Here is a 14,932-nt window from a genome sequence, read left to right on the forward strand (position 1 = left end):
GATAATGAGTCTTTATGGTCCACGGTCCTAACGACTGGCACCTTTGTTAGAGCTGGAGTCCAAGATGGTGCCTTCCTTTGTCCTGATAGGTGATCTGAAAAAGGAAGTGCTGACAGCCTCCCATACTCCTGCGGTGACAGCTGTGCAATATCCATCTATCCTCCCAGTAGCTGCCCCTAGTAGCTTGGCAGAAACTTCTACCAAGTTGCTCCTGAAGAAAGTTGTTCAGTAGCATTTTCACAGCATTTGTGAAAGCACAATGTAGGTGAGCCCGCTACTACATCTTCTCCTATCGTCGGAAGGGCTCACTCCCCAGAAGAAACGCCCGTCTCCTTACTTTGGCATACAGGGCCTTTAGATCAGTCTTGTCTCTACTCCAGCCTCATCCCTCCCACTGCTCCTGCCCCAAGCATCCTGCCTCCGACACACTGGTCTTCTTCCTGTCCCCTGAACACGCGTGGATGGGCTTTATAACTCTCATGCCTTTGCATATATTCCTTCTGCCTAAAATATACCTTCTCCGCTTCTCCCTAAAGTCTTAATTTCCTTCCTCATCAGACAAAATGAGTAGTTCTCTCCCTATCCTTTGTGTCTTCCCAAACTTGTTGGTTTGTCACCCTGTGCTGAAATGATTGCTTATGCATCTCTTAGCACTCGATAGACGCTAGCCCAAAGCCTCATCCCCAGTGTGGTACAACTCACATTGTAAGTATTCATGTGTGTTTAACTTAACATACATATTAATTGGCCCTGGTCACCACTGGTAACATTACTTTGCTATATAACCAGGAAGGATAGCCTTTGTACTGAATTCTATGGCAAGATAAGGTTACAAATATAATATGTTCCAGAAAGTTGGTCTAATTCACTCTGTATTGATGTGTTGGGCAAGCTTTGCAAATGAAGAGTGCAAAAATCCTGAAAGGTACTTCTCCCAGTTAGTTCTGAGAAGCAGAGCATTCTAGAGCACGTGCTACTAAATGATGCAAAGTTTTCTGACAGTGAAATTAGGCACAAGTACCATTTGTCTTAGAACGCGCTGCACGGTACGTGACACTGCCGTACTCCAGGATGACTGCAACGGTGGTGAGATCCCAGTAGAAACAGGCCATGTGTGGTACCTCCGAGGTCTCCATGACTGTGCCTTCACATTGCCCTTCATTTACACACCCTTTCGAGGACCCAGGATGTATGTTGTTCCTTTACTTCTCCTCCTCTCACAATGAGACTTAGTGGCTACGTTGCAGATGGTACTGAGGGTTTAGACTTAAGGGACCATCTGACTGGTGCAGCTTCTCCCTCCACATGGACTTGACTTTCAGAGTTGCTTTAGCGCAAGCTCCCCCAGACACAGCAGGCTTCTTGCTCTCCTCCTTATTGCTGCAGGGTGATGCTTCTAAGGTGAGCAAATTGTTGTGTTTCCCAGATCAACTCTCTCCTGTGGCTTCCCATCCTCCAAGGGAGGAGGTCCTTCTTCTTGTGTGATGCGGGAGACCCGCCTCCCACTCTTTCAGCTGTGCTGCCTGATTCTCTGGCAGGCAGCTGGGAGAAGCTCTGCTCAATCCAGGAGTACACCATGCTTTTCTGTAAAACTGTGCCTTTACCCACCGAGTTCCTTCTGCTTGGATTGGATCTCCCTCTGCCTGAATTGGATCTCCCTCTGCCCTTGCCCAGCTGGCGACCTTCCTACCGCTCCTTCCAAATACTGCTTCGCTGTTCTGCCACCTGGGAAGTCCTTGCCAGCATCTGTCTCCCTCCCACGCAGGACCTTGCCGCCGCTTCCGTCACTGCCTTGGTCATTGTGTCATGGTGGACTGCCTAGATGTGCGCCTCCTGCACAGAACTCTTTGAGGAGAGGAACACTGTTTAATTCATCTCTCCTCCATACTCAATACTGAGCACAGCGTCTAGTACATACTAATGACTCAATAAACGTTTGCTCGTTGAACGGGATAAAGGAAGGGAGAAGAAAGCCAAGAGTTTACTGAAAAATCCACCCAACTATGCTGGGTCCAACCTTCCAGGGGGCGGAAGAATTTAAAAGAAAGCATCTATATAACACCCCGAACCTCCACAACAGATAATCACTTACTTTTCAGTATTAAGTCCAATATGTATGCAAACTTAGCCCCTCATTTGAAATCCTCCTGAAAGGTCCTTCTTACAGCTGTATTCATTGCCTGGCCGCATTACTGATTAGCTGGCAAATCTGATCAGAATCATGAAAATAGGAGGGAAACACACGGTGCCTCATGTTCTCCAGAAGCCCGATGTCCCTGCTGAGGGAGGCAGGCCATGGGCCTCGGGTTCCCTCGAGACTCTGCTGCTCACTTGCTGTGGTCGGTGCTGATGCTGCCTTTCTGGGGGCCTCTGCTTCTAGCGGGCAGGAGCAGGGCTGGGCAGGACCTCCCACGACTCACTCTGGGAGTCCGCATGACTGTTTTTTGGGTTGGGTTTGGGAGACAGGACTGTCACCAAGCAGGCGCCCTGGGTATGGGAGAGACACCGTCACCCCAGTGTCCTGGAACCCTGCTGAGTTCCGGGAGTGGAGCTGCTGGGGGTCGGGATGTTCCTCATGGCTGCCCAGTGCTGGAGGCCAGGAGGAGGACACTGGTGACGTGCAGACATTCTGCTCCCCTGCACTCCCACCAGGGGCCTCCCTAGCGGTCAGCAGGATCCCTGAGAGCTTGGGTGCCCTGACCTGGCCTGACCATCACTGTGGTTCTGAGAGATGAAAGTATTTCCTTTTCTCCTGCAAGTGTCGATAGGTAAAGAAGGAACTTTACCAACATCCATCAGGATGAGACACTCTTGAGGAGGAAACAGACCTCTTTAACATTGAAAAGGGAAAGACAGGACCTTTTTCATATCTGGGCGTGCCCATTCATTCTCTGTCATCTGTCTGTCTGTCTGACACACACACACACACACACACACACACACACACACACAGGAATACCACTTTCAAGGACCTTTGCTTTCAACGTAGAACAGAAGGAAGTGCTAGGGATCGGGGCTTTCTCCTAAAAAACATGGGAAGTCCCCCCTACCTCCCGCCTTCCTATCTCCCCTCACCTCCAGCCCCTGCCCACGGTTCCGGCTACACAAACTGCCCAGATTTTGACAAATTGGTTCTTGAACACCTCCAAGCATAAACCTCCAGAGTGACCCAGAGTTTCACCAAGAAATTCCAGACTTGACCATAGCGGTGAAAGGCACACACCCAACAAAGCGTGGCAGGGCACCCCACTCACCCCTCTTAGGTGCTCTTAGGTGTGAGCAGAGAGAAGGCACCTGACCCACAAACAAAGACTTTCCTCCCCGTAAGTGGGGCCCAAGGGAAGTGGGGTGGGGGTGAGCAACTCTAATAGGCGTATTGCGGGACTTCGTCCTCAGTGAACAGGCTCTATGTGTTCCTAAAATAACGTGTTGACTGTCATTTTAACAAGTCCCATGTCTTGTAAATCCTGACCTCCTAGGCAGATATTCCCTGGCTTGCCTTGCTTTGCTTATTAAATTTTTCTCTGCCTAACGTTCCCTTTCAGCCGGCAATGTGTGGGATTCTGTTTCTCCTTCAAAGAAAGGGAGCCCACACAGTTTAGTTTATGTAACTCCGCGATACTCTTGTGCACAATGGCCAGCATAAAAGACAGAGCTTTCAACACATGGCTTTGAGGCTAAAAGCACAGTTTGGAGGCACAGTGTCAGGGACGGGTGCCCAGGAGCTGAAGAGTTGGACAGAGATGATGCTATCCTAGCTGCCTCCCACTCTCCTTCTGAGACGTACACAGCCGTCGGGTGGGGTCAGGGTCACCTCAGCCCCTCATGCCCACCTCTGTGCCACAGTCTCACTCACAACAGCAGAGATAGGAATGTACTCATGGGACTCAGATCTCAGGATGTGAGGTGGAGAAGGGGATCGACCAGGGGCGGTATTTCATCTTGTCCTCAACTCTCCCTTCTGACCAGTGTCATTCGGGAACCGGTAACTCGGGGAATTCTGGGCACCAAAGTCATGTGCTTGAGACAAAAAAGGCACTGAGATGGGTTCCTGAGGTCAGGGAACAGAGCGTCACATGGTGACCCCAAGACAGAGGAGGCGGGTACACTCCAGCCTGCGTCCCACACACGCCCACTCATTCATTCACTCACTGAACGTTCACTGTATCCTTGTCCTGCACTACTTTAGCTGGAAATGTAGACCTAAAGGAACTAGGCAGGGACCACGCTGTCCTGGCACCTGCGTCTTAGTGGAGGAACACTGATGAGAAGTAGGTTAACAAGACAGTTGCAGAGAGAACATGTCCATCAGGCTCTGGTTTACTTGCACTGTCAATGAAAATAATCAATAAACAATCTCTAGTAGGATTAGAGAAGAGTTTTATATGAGCCAGACTGAGGACTATATCCCAAAAGACAGCCTCTCAGACAACTCTGAGGAACTTCTCCGGAGATGGTTTTCAGCACAGTTTTATGTCTTGTTAGAACAAAGAACACCAAACAAGTCAGGGATACGTTCCTTCAAGGTTTCCAGGAAAACAGATCGGCACGTACACAGCGCATCAGTAAGGACTTGGCCCCTGAAAAGGGAGTCTTATCATGGAAGGAGGACCAGCATTGGTGTCCAGGAAGGGAGGCATTCAATCCTTATTTTTAACATGGACATTCCTTACTTCTGGTCAATGTGCCTTTTTCCTTAATAATTAAAGCAGATGTACAATGTATGTTTGCTAGACCACAAACAGGCTGTCCTAGCTATAGCGTAAAATTCAAGTTAACTCGTGTACAAGCCAGAATGACCTCCCCGCACCTCAATATGTGAAAATTTATTTTATCAGCATCAAGGCCAGAGAGGGAGATTCAGGATTGAGAACAGAGATGAGAGCAGAAGGTCTGGGGCATCCGCGGTGCAATAAGCCATGGGGACTTTTGAATGTGATCAGAGGCAACAGTATCTGAACCCATTCGTTCAGCCCCTACTAAACTCTCTTTGTATTATGACCTCAGCTTTTGTCAAAGATTGTCCAAGCAATCAGCCGCTACATTTGTGATTTTAGAAAAAGATATTCTTTTAAGATGTTGTTCACCACATCATGTAGTGTCCCCTACGTAAAGTTAAAAATGAAGCATCTTATTGAGAACTTGGAGGGAGAAAAAAATTCCGATATTCTGATCGTGAGAATAACATTTTCCTTTAGAATTTCAGAGGAGAATCTGAGTCTCAATTATTGCAACTTTATCTTCCCATGTTTTAATTTGGAGAGAGTGCTTACGAGTGGTCCAAGTGGCCACTTATAATCACACAGAATGGCCCAAATCCCTACTTCCTGCTGCAAGAGGCGTGACCTTGGGAATGTTTATGAACCATCTGAGCTGGGTTTCTCACCAACATGGGGAGAGTGATCATTGATAGGGTTTTAATGAGATAACGTACCAAGTTCCTTACATAGAGTAAATGCTGCTAATATTATTACCCGCTTTCTTATTGCTACTTCCCGATTTTTGTCTGGTTTATATTTCTCTATTTCCTTGTACATTTCGTTTGTTGTAAATTTTCTCAAATCCACTGTAGAAAGAGACACGTTATATAATTCTTTTAAGTTCCATTACCCGCCTGTTGGCATAACAAGATCTGAGTGTAGGATAAGAAAGTTTCAGGCAGCTACTTGCTCAAAATACAATCTGTCCATAAACTCAAATAACTCTTATGCTCTTTCTCCAGCTAAATAATGCCAGTTTCTATAACCTCGTCTTGTATACTTTAATGAAGTTTCCTTCAGGGCCTATGTTTTCCACTCACAGTTTTTGATTCCTGAGTGTAGAGGCAATTTTTAAGAATCACTTTCTCTCTTCTAGATATGCCTTTTGTCCACTTTCTTTTCATTTCTGAGACAGCACTCACTCACAGCTTTATATTCCAAAACAGAAAAGCTATTAATGACTCTGTCAGTTAGAAATTGACATAGCCGAATCTTTTGTCACCCTATGTTCCTCAAATTAACAAAAAAAAAAGGGATATACATAGCAACTTGTTCCTTCCCTAGAAGTGATGGGTTTTTTTGCTTTTAAGATTCTGTCTCCTTCTGGAAGGTTTTGTCTTTGCTAATATACTATAATGCATACTAAACAGATTAAACACACAGGCCTATTCCAAGATTTAAAAAATAATCAAAGAACATATCACTTAATTCAAAACATTTCCACAATTACAAGTTATTTAAATCAGAAAGCAAAACAAGTAAACAAAACATCATTGTTGGATCCTCGGAGACAAATAGGAAACAAACCAGCACATGGAATCTCACTTCCTACTGAGCAGAACACAATGTCATCAGATTGTTTCCAGTGGCTCACACATTGGCTCACTCACTGGACCTACTTTTTCAAGGGTCAATTAAAATCTATGCCCAGCATAGCCCATAACTAGGTGCCCTTGATTACAACCAATAATTAGAAAATTATAATGTTACTGAAACTGTTACCAATATTCTTGTGGTTTTCTTATCCATGTCTATTACCTATCACCAATGTAAGAGAAGATAAAGGATATTTGAATTACTTGATGGGATGGAGGAAAAACTGGGAAAACTTTAGTGATACAGTTAACTTCCTCACTATCCGTCAAGTGGGAGAGCCTGGAGAAAGAAGGGAGATCTCTGTCAGACAGGATTTGCCTGAGAGATGAAGAAGAATTGTGAGGTTGTAAAACATTGGAATCACTGTCTAGGAAGAGAGTGGTCTTTTGTCCAGGGCTATTTAAAAACAGGACAGATGCTCATCTATCTTCCACAGTTCAGATGTGAAGGGAGAATGATTAAATTGCTTCTTCCAGCCGGATGAGTCTATAGTGTAAACTAAACACGTGTGAAGACCTGGGGGAAACATGGCCACAAAGGAACCACGCATTGGGAACCAACTATCCGCCTGCTGCATTCCAGAAGCAGCTATTGTGAGCCTTTGACAGTAACACCTGTTTAGGACATGACAGCTTAAAGTTTGACGTTAGCCTTCTTCCTAGGTAACTTTTTGTCTATTTTTTTCACCTCTGCACCATCTACTACTAACTTATCATGTCGTTCTGTATCTTATCTATTTGTATTAGTCATCTTAAGCCCTTTCTGGAACAAGAAGGGACATAATTGAATAAAATAAATTCTATGAATTAAAGTTTTTAGCGCTTTTCTCTGTGTGTGCCAGATGTCATGCCGTTCCAGCAGGAAACACTGGCCTCAGGGTCTTCATGGTTTAGGGCAGAACACAGACAGGTCAACTAGCAATAATGCAATGAGAATCCTTGCAGGGCAATGGGATTCCTGTGTGATAATGGAGCACAAAGCCCCACTCTCTTGGGAATGGGAAAGGATGTAAGGAGAGGTTATAGCAGAGCTGGTGCTGGAGCATAACCTCAAAGCAGAATATAAATCCTGCCTGCAAGTATGAGTGGGGAGGATGTGGGCAAAGCTGGGGTGGGGTGAGGGGAGCAGCGTTGAGGCTGCCCTTCCAATACCAGGCAAATATCATTATTCCAGTCTAGTAAATTATTGACAAATGTCTTCCCTGACTCATGTTTCCTTCTGTTCCCACCATGTGGACAGTGTTCACTGGTGTAATTTGACAGTGTCTGGTTTCCACGGAATTCTAATAATAATACCACAGCAAAAGTGTCTTCAACAAAAGAAAAGCACTCTGTAGTCTTTTTTGAGGCCCTGACTGACACGACATGGATAAAAATCTCTCAGCCTCAACATGAATGCAAAAATACCCCACTCAGATAGTAACCTGACAAATAAAAGGAGGTTTATTTCCCCAAAAAGCAAAAGGAAGATTTATCAAAAAATTGGTAGATAGGACACCTTTCCAAACATGCCAGCCTGTTCAATGTTTGCAACTTCAGTTTTGTAAGAGGAAACCTGGAGGGTCATGACTACGAATGATTTGTAGGTTTGCTGTTGAATGACTTCAAGTGTGAGTCTCTGGGGACAACATGAGGGGACCCTTGGCCATTGCGGGAGCCTGGCTGACTGCCCGGGACCTCTGTTTCAGTAGTATTGAATATTTTAGTAGTAGATTTTTATTTATTGAGCACTTACTATAGTAAGAGCTTGGCTTGCATTATCTCATTAAATTCTGATAGCAGCCCCTTTACAGATGAGGAAATAGAGAACTAGAGAGATCAAGTAAGTTGTCCAGGGATACACAGCTTGGAAACTGGGAGGTGCTGCTCCAGATTTGCCCATAGTTTGGTCTAAATCATAAGATATACTTGATTATCTCATTTAACCCCAAGTAGTCATTTTTAATCTCCATGATAATACTGTAAGTTACTACTAGTGCACATAAAGTACACGTAAACCGAAGAAAGGTTATGCTCTACCAACAGCCCTCCTTGTTTTGGAGGTTTTACAAAGGTCTCTGAACAAAGCACCCTGGAGGATAATGAGGTTACTGGGATCCTCTTGGAGCTGCCCTGAAAAGGCAGGGTGCCTGTCAGGTGGCTGGGCTGTCCATGTTTCCTGGGCTCAAGGCTGTGCCTGTCTTCCTGAGAGGTGGACTGGTTTCCAGGAAACACTGTGGTCCATCTATTTTCATACTGTTGCAGTGACTAGCATTTTTTTTTTTTTTTTTGCTTAAAATACAGGACATATGGTACCAATAGTGTGATGAGATGCTTTCTGAAGTCTGGCTTTTCCACCAATAGTAATTCCATGGTAACCACCAGTGGGGCTAGAAAAATTCCTAACAAAAGATTCAGATAATGAATGAATAGGCCCGCCATATGGCCATTAAGGCCCAAGACTCCAAATACCTACGCTGTGCTTAATCAGGTTAACAGACTCTTTACAAATGCCCTGGTCTTGGAAGATGGAACAAGTATAGGCCTAAATTACTGCTAAATAGACTTATATAATCTGAAGAGTAGACTGGTGCTGGGGTCTGGTCCTTGTGGCTGGTAAACAAAAAGTCAATAACTTGCATTTGATTGATGTGTATAATAAGTTACAGTCTCTGGGACCTAAACTGCATGATTCAACACATTTTAAGGCCTTAATCTTCTCTTCTTGAAAACAAAAGTTTTATTGTTGTACAACAGCATGTACTTTTATAGCCAGGAGCCCCCAAACTGTACATTTAAATCCCAATTGTAGTAGACTTTGATGAAGTCAAAATCACCCTTGTTTGTTTCACAAAAGAATCCCTTGTTCTAGGGCTTCCCTGGTGGCTCAGTGGTTGAGAGTCCGCCTGCCGATGCAGGGGACATGGGTTCGTGCCCCGGTCCGGGAGGATCCCACATGCCGCGGAGCGGCTGGGCCCGTGAGCCATGGCCGCTGAGCCTGTGCGTCCGGAGCCTGTGCTCCGCAACGGGAGAGGCCACAACAATGAGAGGCCCGTGTACCGCAAAAAAAAAAAAAAAAGAATCCCTTGTTCTAATTCCATAGGATGCCCCTTTCCCCATGTTTTCAAAGCTCTCTGCCTCCAGAACAACCGGGTCATTGCTCTGCATCAGCTCAGCTAGTTTTAAGTGCTCCATGTTGTAAACGATAAAAAACATGCATTTTTTTTTCTCCACAGATGCAATGTTTTCTACAATAACATTGGCTCTGAGGGAGACATGGTCCTCTGAGATTGGGTTTTAGTGAAAACGGTGGTGTCTGAATATTACTAGGATATCTGAGATCCTTATAGGAATTTCAGATGGTCCAGAGACATTCTATAGAGTGAAAAAGCTGTAAATGGAGAAAAAGTGATGGCCTCACCCAGCAGGGACTGCCTCTAATTCTGAGCTGTGTGTAGGGTCTTGAATGCTGCAGGGATCACTAAAATGTGCAATGATAATAACCATCATTTACCCTAAAGAAGGGTAAAATTGGATCCAATTGAATTTATGCTGGAGAACTCAAGAGATGACACTTCGTTTGGGGGCAGTCACACCTCCAGGGCCATTCTGCAGACTTTCCTGGCCTTCTGGTACTAAGCAGGCTAGAGGAGGCTGAGACCCCAGCAGAGCGCAAATGCACGGCCCCTTGGTGAGTGTGCATTTAGTTCTTGCCTTCCCGGCATGAACCACAGCTACAGCATTGGCCCCGAGGAAGATGCTCTATGTCTATTTCAAATCTTCCTAAAAGGGCTGCTCTGTCCCAGCTGGCTTCCCCCAGCCCATCCTCCCTTACCTGTGAAAACAGTGACTGACGGTGTAGCCGGCATCTCCCGCCCCTGCTGACTGTCTGTTTACCCCGACAGAATCTGTACCAGAACAGGTTCTTAGGCCTGGCCGCCATGGCATCTCCATCCAGAAACTCCCAGAACCGACGCCGGTGCAAGGAGCCCCTCCGCCACAGCTACAACCCGGGCCAGTTCCACAGCATGGCCATTAGGACCGGCCCCCATGGCGCTGTCACCATCCCCCGCTCCACCAGCGACACCGACCTGGTCACCTCAGACAGCCGCTCCACACTCATGGTCAGCAGCTCCTACTACAACATAGGGCACTCGCAGGACCTGGTGATCCACTGGGACATAAAGGAGGAAGTGGACGCTGGGGACTGGATTGGCATGTACCTCATCGGTGAGTAGAACAGCACTTAGTGCCACGGAAATAACGGTCTTAGCAGTGTGGTTTGGGTATCCAACAAGTACATTAATTCATAATTCACTTTTACGGATGCCTTACTATTTCAGCAAACTCGATCATTTCATGAAAACGCACCATTCACCATCAAATGTGTCATACACCACATTAACACACAGAGGACCGCACATGAGGCTTCACCTGCCAGCTCTATTCAATGGAAAAGAATCATGAGATAGCAGGGCGAGGTGTGGCTGAACACAAATGTCATTACCGTTTGCAACTATAGAAGCTCTTCTGCTTATGAGTAAGTTAATATGAGAAGCTTGTTTTCAAATCCATGTGTCAATATCCAACACCGTATTCGCACCCAAGGTATGCACATGTATGTGGGGTCATTTCACTTAAGTTTTCAACATGATCGTAGACCTCTTTTCACCTGCTCTTTCAAGATTCTTACTGCTTTGTATTCCAAAAACATAATGGATGATACAGCCAGTGAGAGCAGGCACACCACAGGCTAAGGAATAGCTGTGCTGGCTGAAAGGAGAGTGACTGGAGAAAATAAATCTCACAAATTTGAAATTATGAAGAGAAATTGACATGAAAATGTATTTCACCTATTTTCCATGGTGGAATCAGATGTGGTGAAAATTGACACATTCACGCTGGTAAACCCACAAGTGAGGGTTGTAATTGTTGGTGGGGTGAGGGGACGGTTCAAGTTCAACAGAGGCCAGGCCTTCTGCATTCAGTCCGTACAACGAAACATTTGCACATTCAGACACACAATGCCGGATTTAGCATCATGGACTATCAAAGACACCAAAGGATTGTTATGAGTATTTTACAACCCGGATCATCTTTATGATAAAATTCGGGGGCTCTTATCTGACTAACTAGCTGTCAGGGAAATTTTTGGGGGTCTTTTGAAGGTTTTGCAATCAGTTTGGTTAGTGGATTTGCAATACACACACTACTGTAAAGATGGAAAAACATAATTTTTGAAATTGTTACACAAATAGTGGTTGCTCAACTAAATTGGACTTCCAAACAGGTAAAATTTAATTGGCTTTAAAAATAGTTCTGGAATCGGTGTTGGAGTACCATGAATCTCAAACAGAGCCTGCGAAAGGACAGACCACCAAGCACATTTTGTTTAGTCCATATTGTTTTAAATTTGGTTCATTGTCAGTATTTCAAAAAGTAGAGGTTTCTCGCTGAAATCCACCTTTCTAGCTTCTTGTGCAAAAGCTCTCCGTTTGGCTGACTGATCCCATAATTCCTGTGGCTCTAGTGGGCTAGAGTCAAGCATTAACTTCCCCCTTTTGACTCCTTGCCCCCTATCCCTACTTTAATGCTGATGGTTACTTGTTCAGCGCCTTAGGCAATTCGATTTTTGGCCCCAGATCTAGTTTTGAAGCAGCTCTTCACAGCTGTACCTTCCTGCAGTGGTGTCAGTGGCATGCATTTCTCAAGTCAAGGAACAGCTGGAGTAGAGCGTGGCAGGGGGAAAGGTGGATACCTTCATCTGTGGGGAAGGGATGGATGGATCTGGAGCTCAGCCCTAGATCCAGGCTGCGGTGTAGATCTGGGATAATTGGCCCTGAGAGTAGACGAATTCACTCGTGGATTGGGTGTAGAAAGAAAGCACCAGAAGGTCCCTATTAGAGAGAGAGGCAGAAGAGGAACTCAAAAAGGAGATGGGGGCGTGATGGAGAGGTAGGATGAGAATCAGGGGACCACGTCACAGAAGACGAGAGAGAGGGTGTCTGAGGAAGGAAGGGATGGTCGGCGGGATGAAGTGTCCGGAAGCTCCATGAACGAACAAGATCTGGTGTTAACATGACATTTTGACTGAGACAGAAGTAAACACGGTTCATCCTCTGAGAATCTCAATTTGACAGTTTATTCTTCTCACAGTAGCTGCACATATATAACTGTGAAGTGATTTAATGCAAAATGCCAGCACTTTCGGCAGAATAGCATTTCAAAAGCAACTTCCAAATCCAAAATTCTCCGTGAATCTTAAAAGTTCATCATTGGTGGGTCCTTAGTAACTCACCTTCCAGATTTGCCGTGCCTTGCCAAAGAGCAAATCATAGAGCTCTGTGATTTCATTTAATCTGTCGTTTTACAATTGAGGAAATGCCAAGTCAGTGGTTCCCAATGCCACACAGCTGCCTACCCTGGCGGCAGACCCCACAATGACCATGAGGACATCTTGGCACATTTGGGTGCAATATCACGTATGGGCCATTCCACATCAGTGGGCAACCTAAATGTCCCCACGAGGCCAGGTTTGTGATGCTTTCAGCTCTGCCCTCCAGAGCTCTCCGGACAAACGTGACTTTTCTCCTGCCATAGTGAGTGAGATACCTGCATTTGGAAGGGGATGTGTGGCCCTGCTCACTGACACTGTCACCGAGTCACCAGTGCTGTCTTCAGCCAGGAACCCAGCAATGGGACAATAAAAGTATTACCATTACTTTCACAGCGAGATTGCATTTGGTTGCCCTCATTTATGGAGTGGTTCCTGAACTGGAGGAGCGTGATGAAGTTTTCTCTCCCCTAGTGACACAGAAAGGGGAAAGATCCTGGGGTTTCAGTGACAGCTTGACGTGGCTTAGAATCATACTCTGCCACTGGCTGGATGTGTGGCCTCAGCCAGGTAGTCATCAGAACGTCAGCCTCCTTATCTTCAAAATAGAGACATAACTTTCTCAGGATCATTGAATGGAATTGACGAGATACTGTGCGTTTACTGCCTGTTGATCAATAAAGGCGTATTGATTTAACTTGTCAGGTAGCTCTAGTCTCTGGATGCATTATGGCAAATTACCCTAATTCCCAGGCTTCATTCAGCCTAACCATGGCCCTTAGACGTGTGCTCAGTTGTTTCAGTTGTATGTTATAGACAAAAGCTTCTTACCAAACCCACAGGGACCTGGAAAGAGATCTTAATTGCCAGTAAACAGGCAGAAGCTTGTGATTTGGTCAAAAACAAGTACTTAGTGGCAGATTCGCTAGTCATCAGTATTCCTAGGAAATAGTTTTGCAATTATTCATTCAGTAATGCCTACTTGACTTTGACAAGTAAAAGCTAATTATTTGTGAGTCCTATACTTAGTGTTAAAGATTCAGCACACTGAGGGAACAGTATTGTATAACTGGGTTAGGATATATAACTTGAAGAATACAAGACCTCTAACCATAAGAATGCTAAATTAATTAGAGCAGATCTATTCAAGTATTTTCACCTCTTCATTTTACATTCCAGTATTTTAAAGACTTTAATATCTTAAAACCCTCTTTAGGATGATCAATTTTTTTTAATAGCCATTCCTTTGACTCTGTTAGAAGGAGCCCTTATTAAAACTGCTGAAACATGAAGTAAGTATGCAATTAAAATTATGAAAATATAATTGAATAGGTAAAGTGGGCATAATATGCTCATAATTCGCAAAACTAGCCTTCTGATAAATTTAGCATTTTAATAAATCATATCATTATTATACCATGCTATACCATGCTATCCCTATACCATGCTAGAATTTGCTCAGTAATTTAAATCATAATGAAACTAGAATACATTCATGTATTTAAATTTCAACAAATCAAGAGATGATAACTCAGAGCAAAATTAAGATTTAAAATTTCCTAAAATGGCATCTTTGAGGGATCTCCATAGACTGGTGCCTGAGGACATATATTCTCTTCCATACCTTTTGGTTGCCTTATCTGTGTGAGGTTAGAGATTATGGTCTGTATCAAACTGATTATTTTTTTAATTTTTTGAGACTTCTGTGACCTATCCCTGTTCAATGTTTATAAATATTCCATGTATGATCATAAAGTGTATTTTTGTTGTGAATAAGGTTCACCCTACCTATCTACCTATCTGTCACCTATCTAGAGATAGAGAATGTCTTATATAGAGAGAGATATAGATATCTTATACATAGATATCAATATATACAAAGGTTTAATATACGTGTATATAATATTTATATATAAATATTTTTATGTTATATAAATATACAGTGGTAACAGTTCCCATAGAACCATGCAAAACAGAACACAATTCGGATATGTACAAGTTTCAGTTCATAGGGTAATTCACAAAGCAAGGATCCTCTCTCTCTCTCCCTCTCTCTCATGTGTGTGTGTGTATTTCAGTTCAATCACATAAATTGTATATTCTAATTTTCTGTCTCTTCCATTTTTTGAATAGAGTGTCTCAAAATCACTAGCCAAAAATTTTGTTTTAATTGGTTCATCTATTTCTACCTTTGCTTCTGTAAGTTTTATACTTTGCAGATTTGATGCTGATTACTAAGTGCATGAATGTTCATGATATTTATA

General features: G+C 44.2%; 1 protein-coding gene across 1 annotated transcript in view; it reads left to right on the forward strand.

Moving 5' to 3' along the window:
* Window positions 1-10,245: 10,245 nt before the first annotated feature.
* Window positions 10,246-14,932, forward strand: part of HECW1 (HECT, C2 and WW domain containing E3 ubiquitin protein ligase 1) — a 260,620-nt gene continuing 255,933 nt past the window's right edge. Inside the window, exon 1 of the mRNA XM_027123988.1 lies at window positions 10,246-10,564. Coding sequence (XP_026979789.1) covers window positions 10,276-10,564 — 289 coding nt within the window. The 5' untranslated portion in view covers window positions 10,246-10,275. The remainder of the gene's footprint in view (window positions 10,565-14,932) is intronic.

Source organism: Aethalodelphis obliquidens, unplaced genomic scaffold, assembly GCF_003676395.1.
Source record: "Aethalodelphis obliquidens isolate GAN/ISIS:26980383/991018 unplaced genomic scaffold, ASM367639v1 scaffold27, whole genome shotgun sequence".
NCBI lineage: Eukaryota > Metazoa > Chordata > Mammalia > Artiodactyla > Delphinidae > Aethalodelphis > Aethalodelphis obliquidens.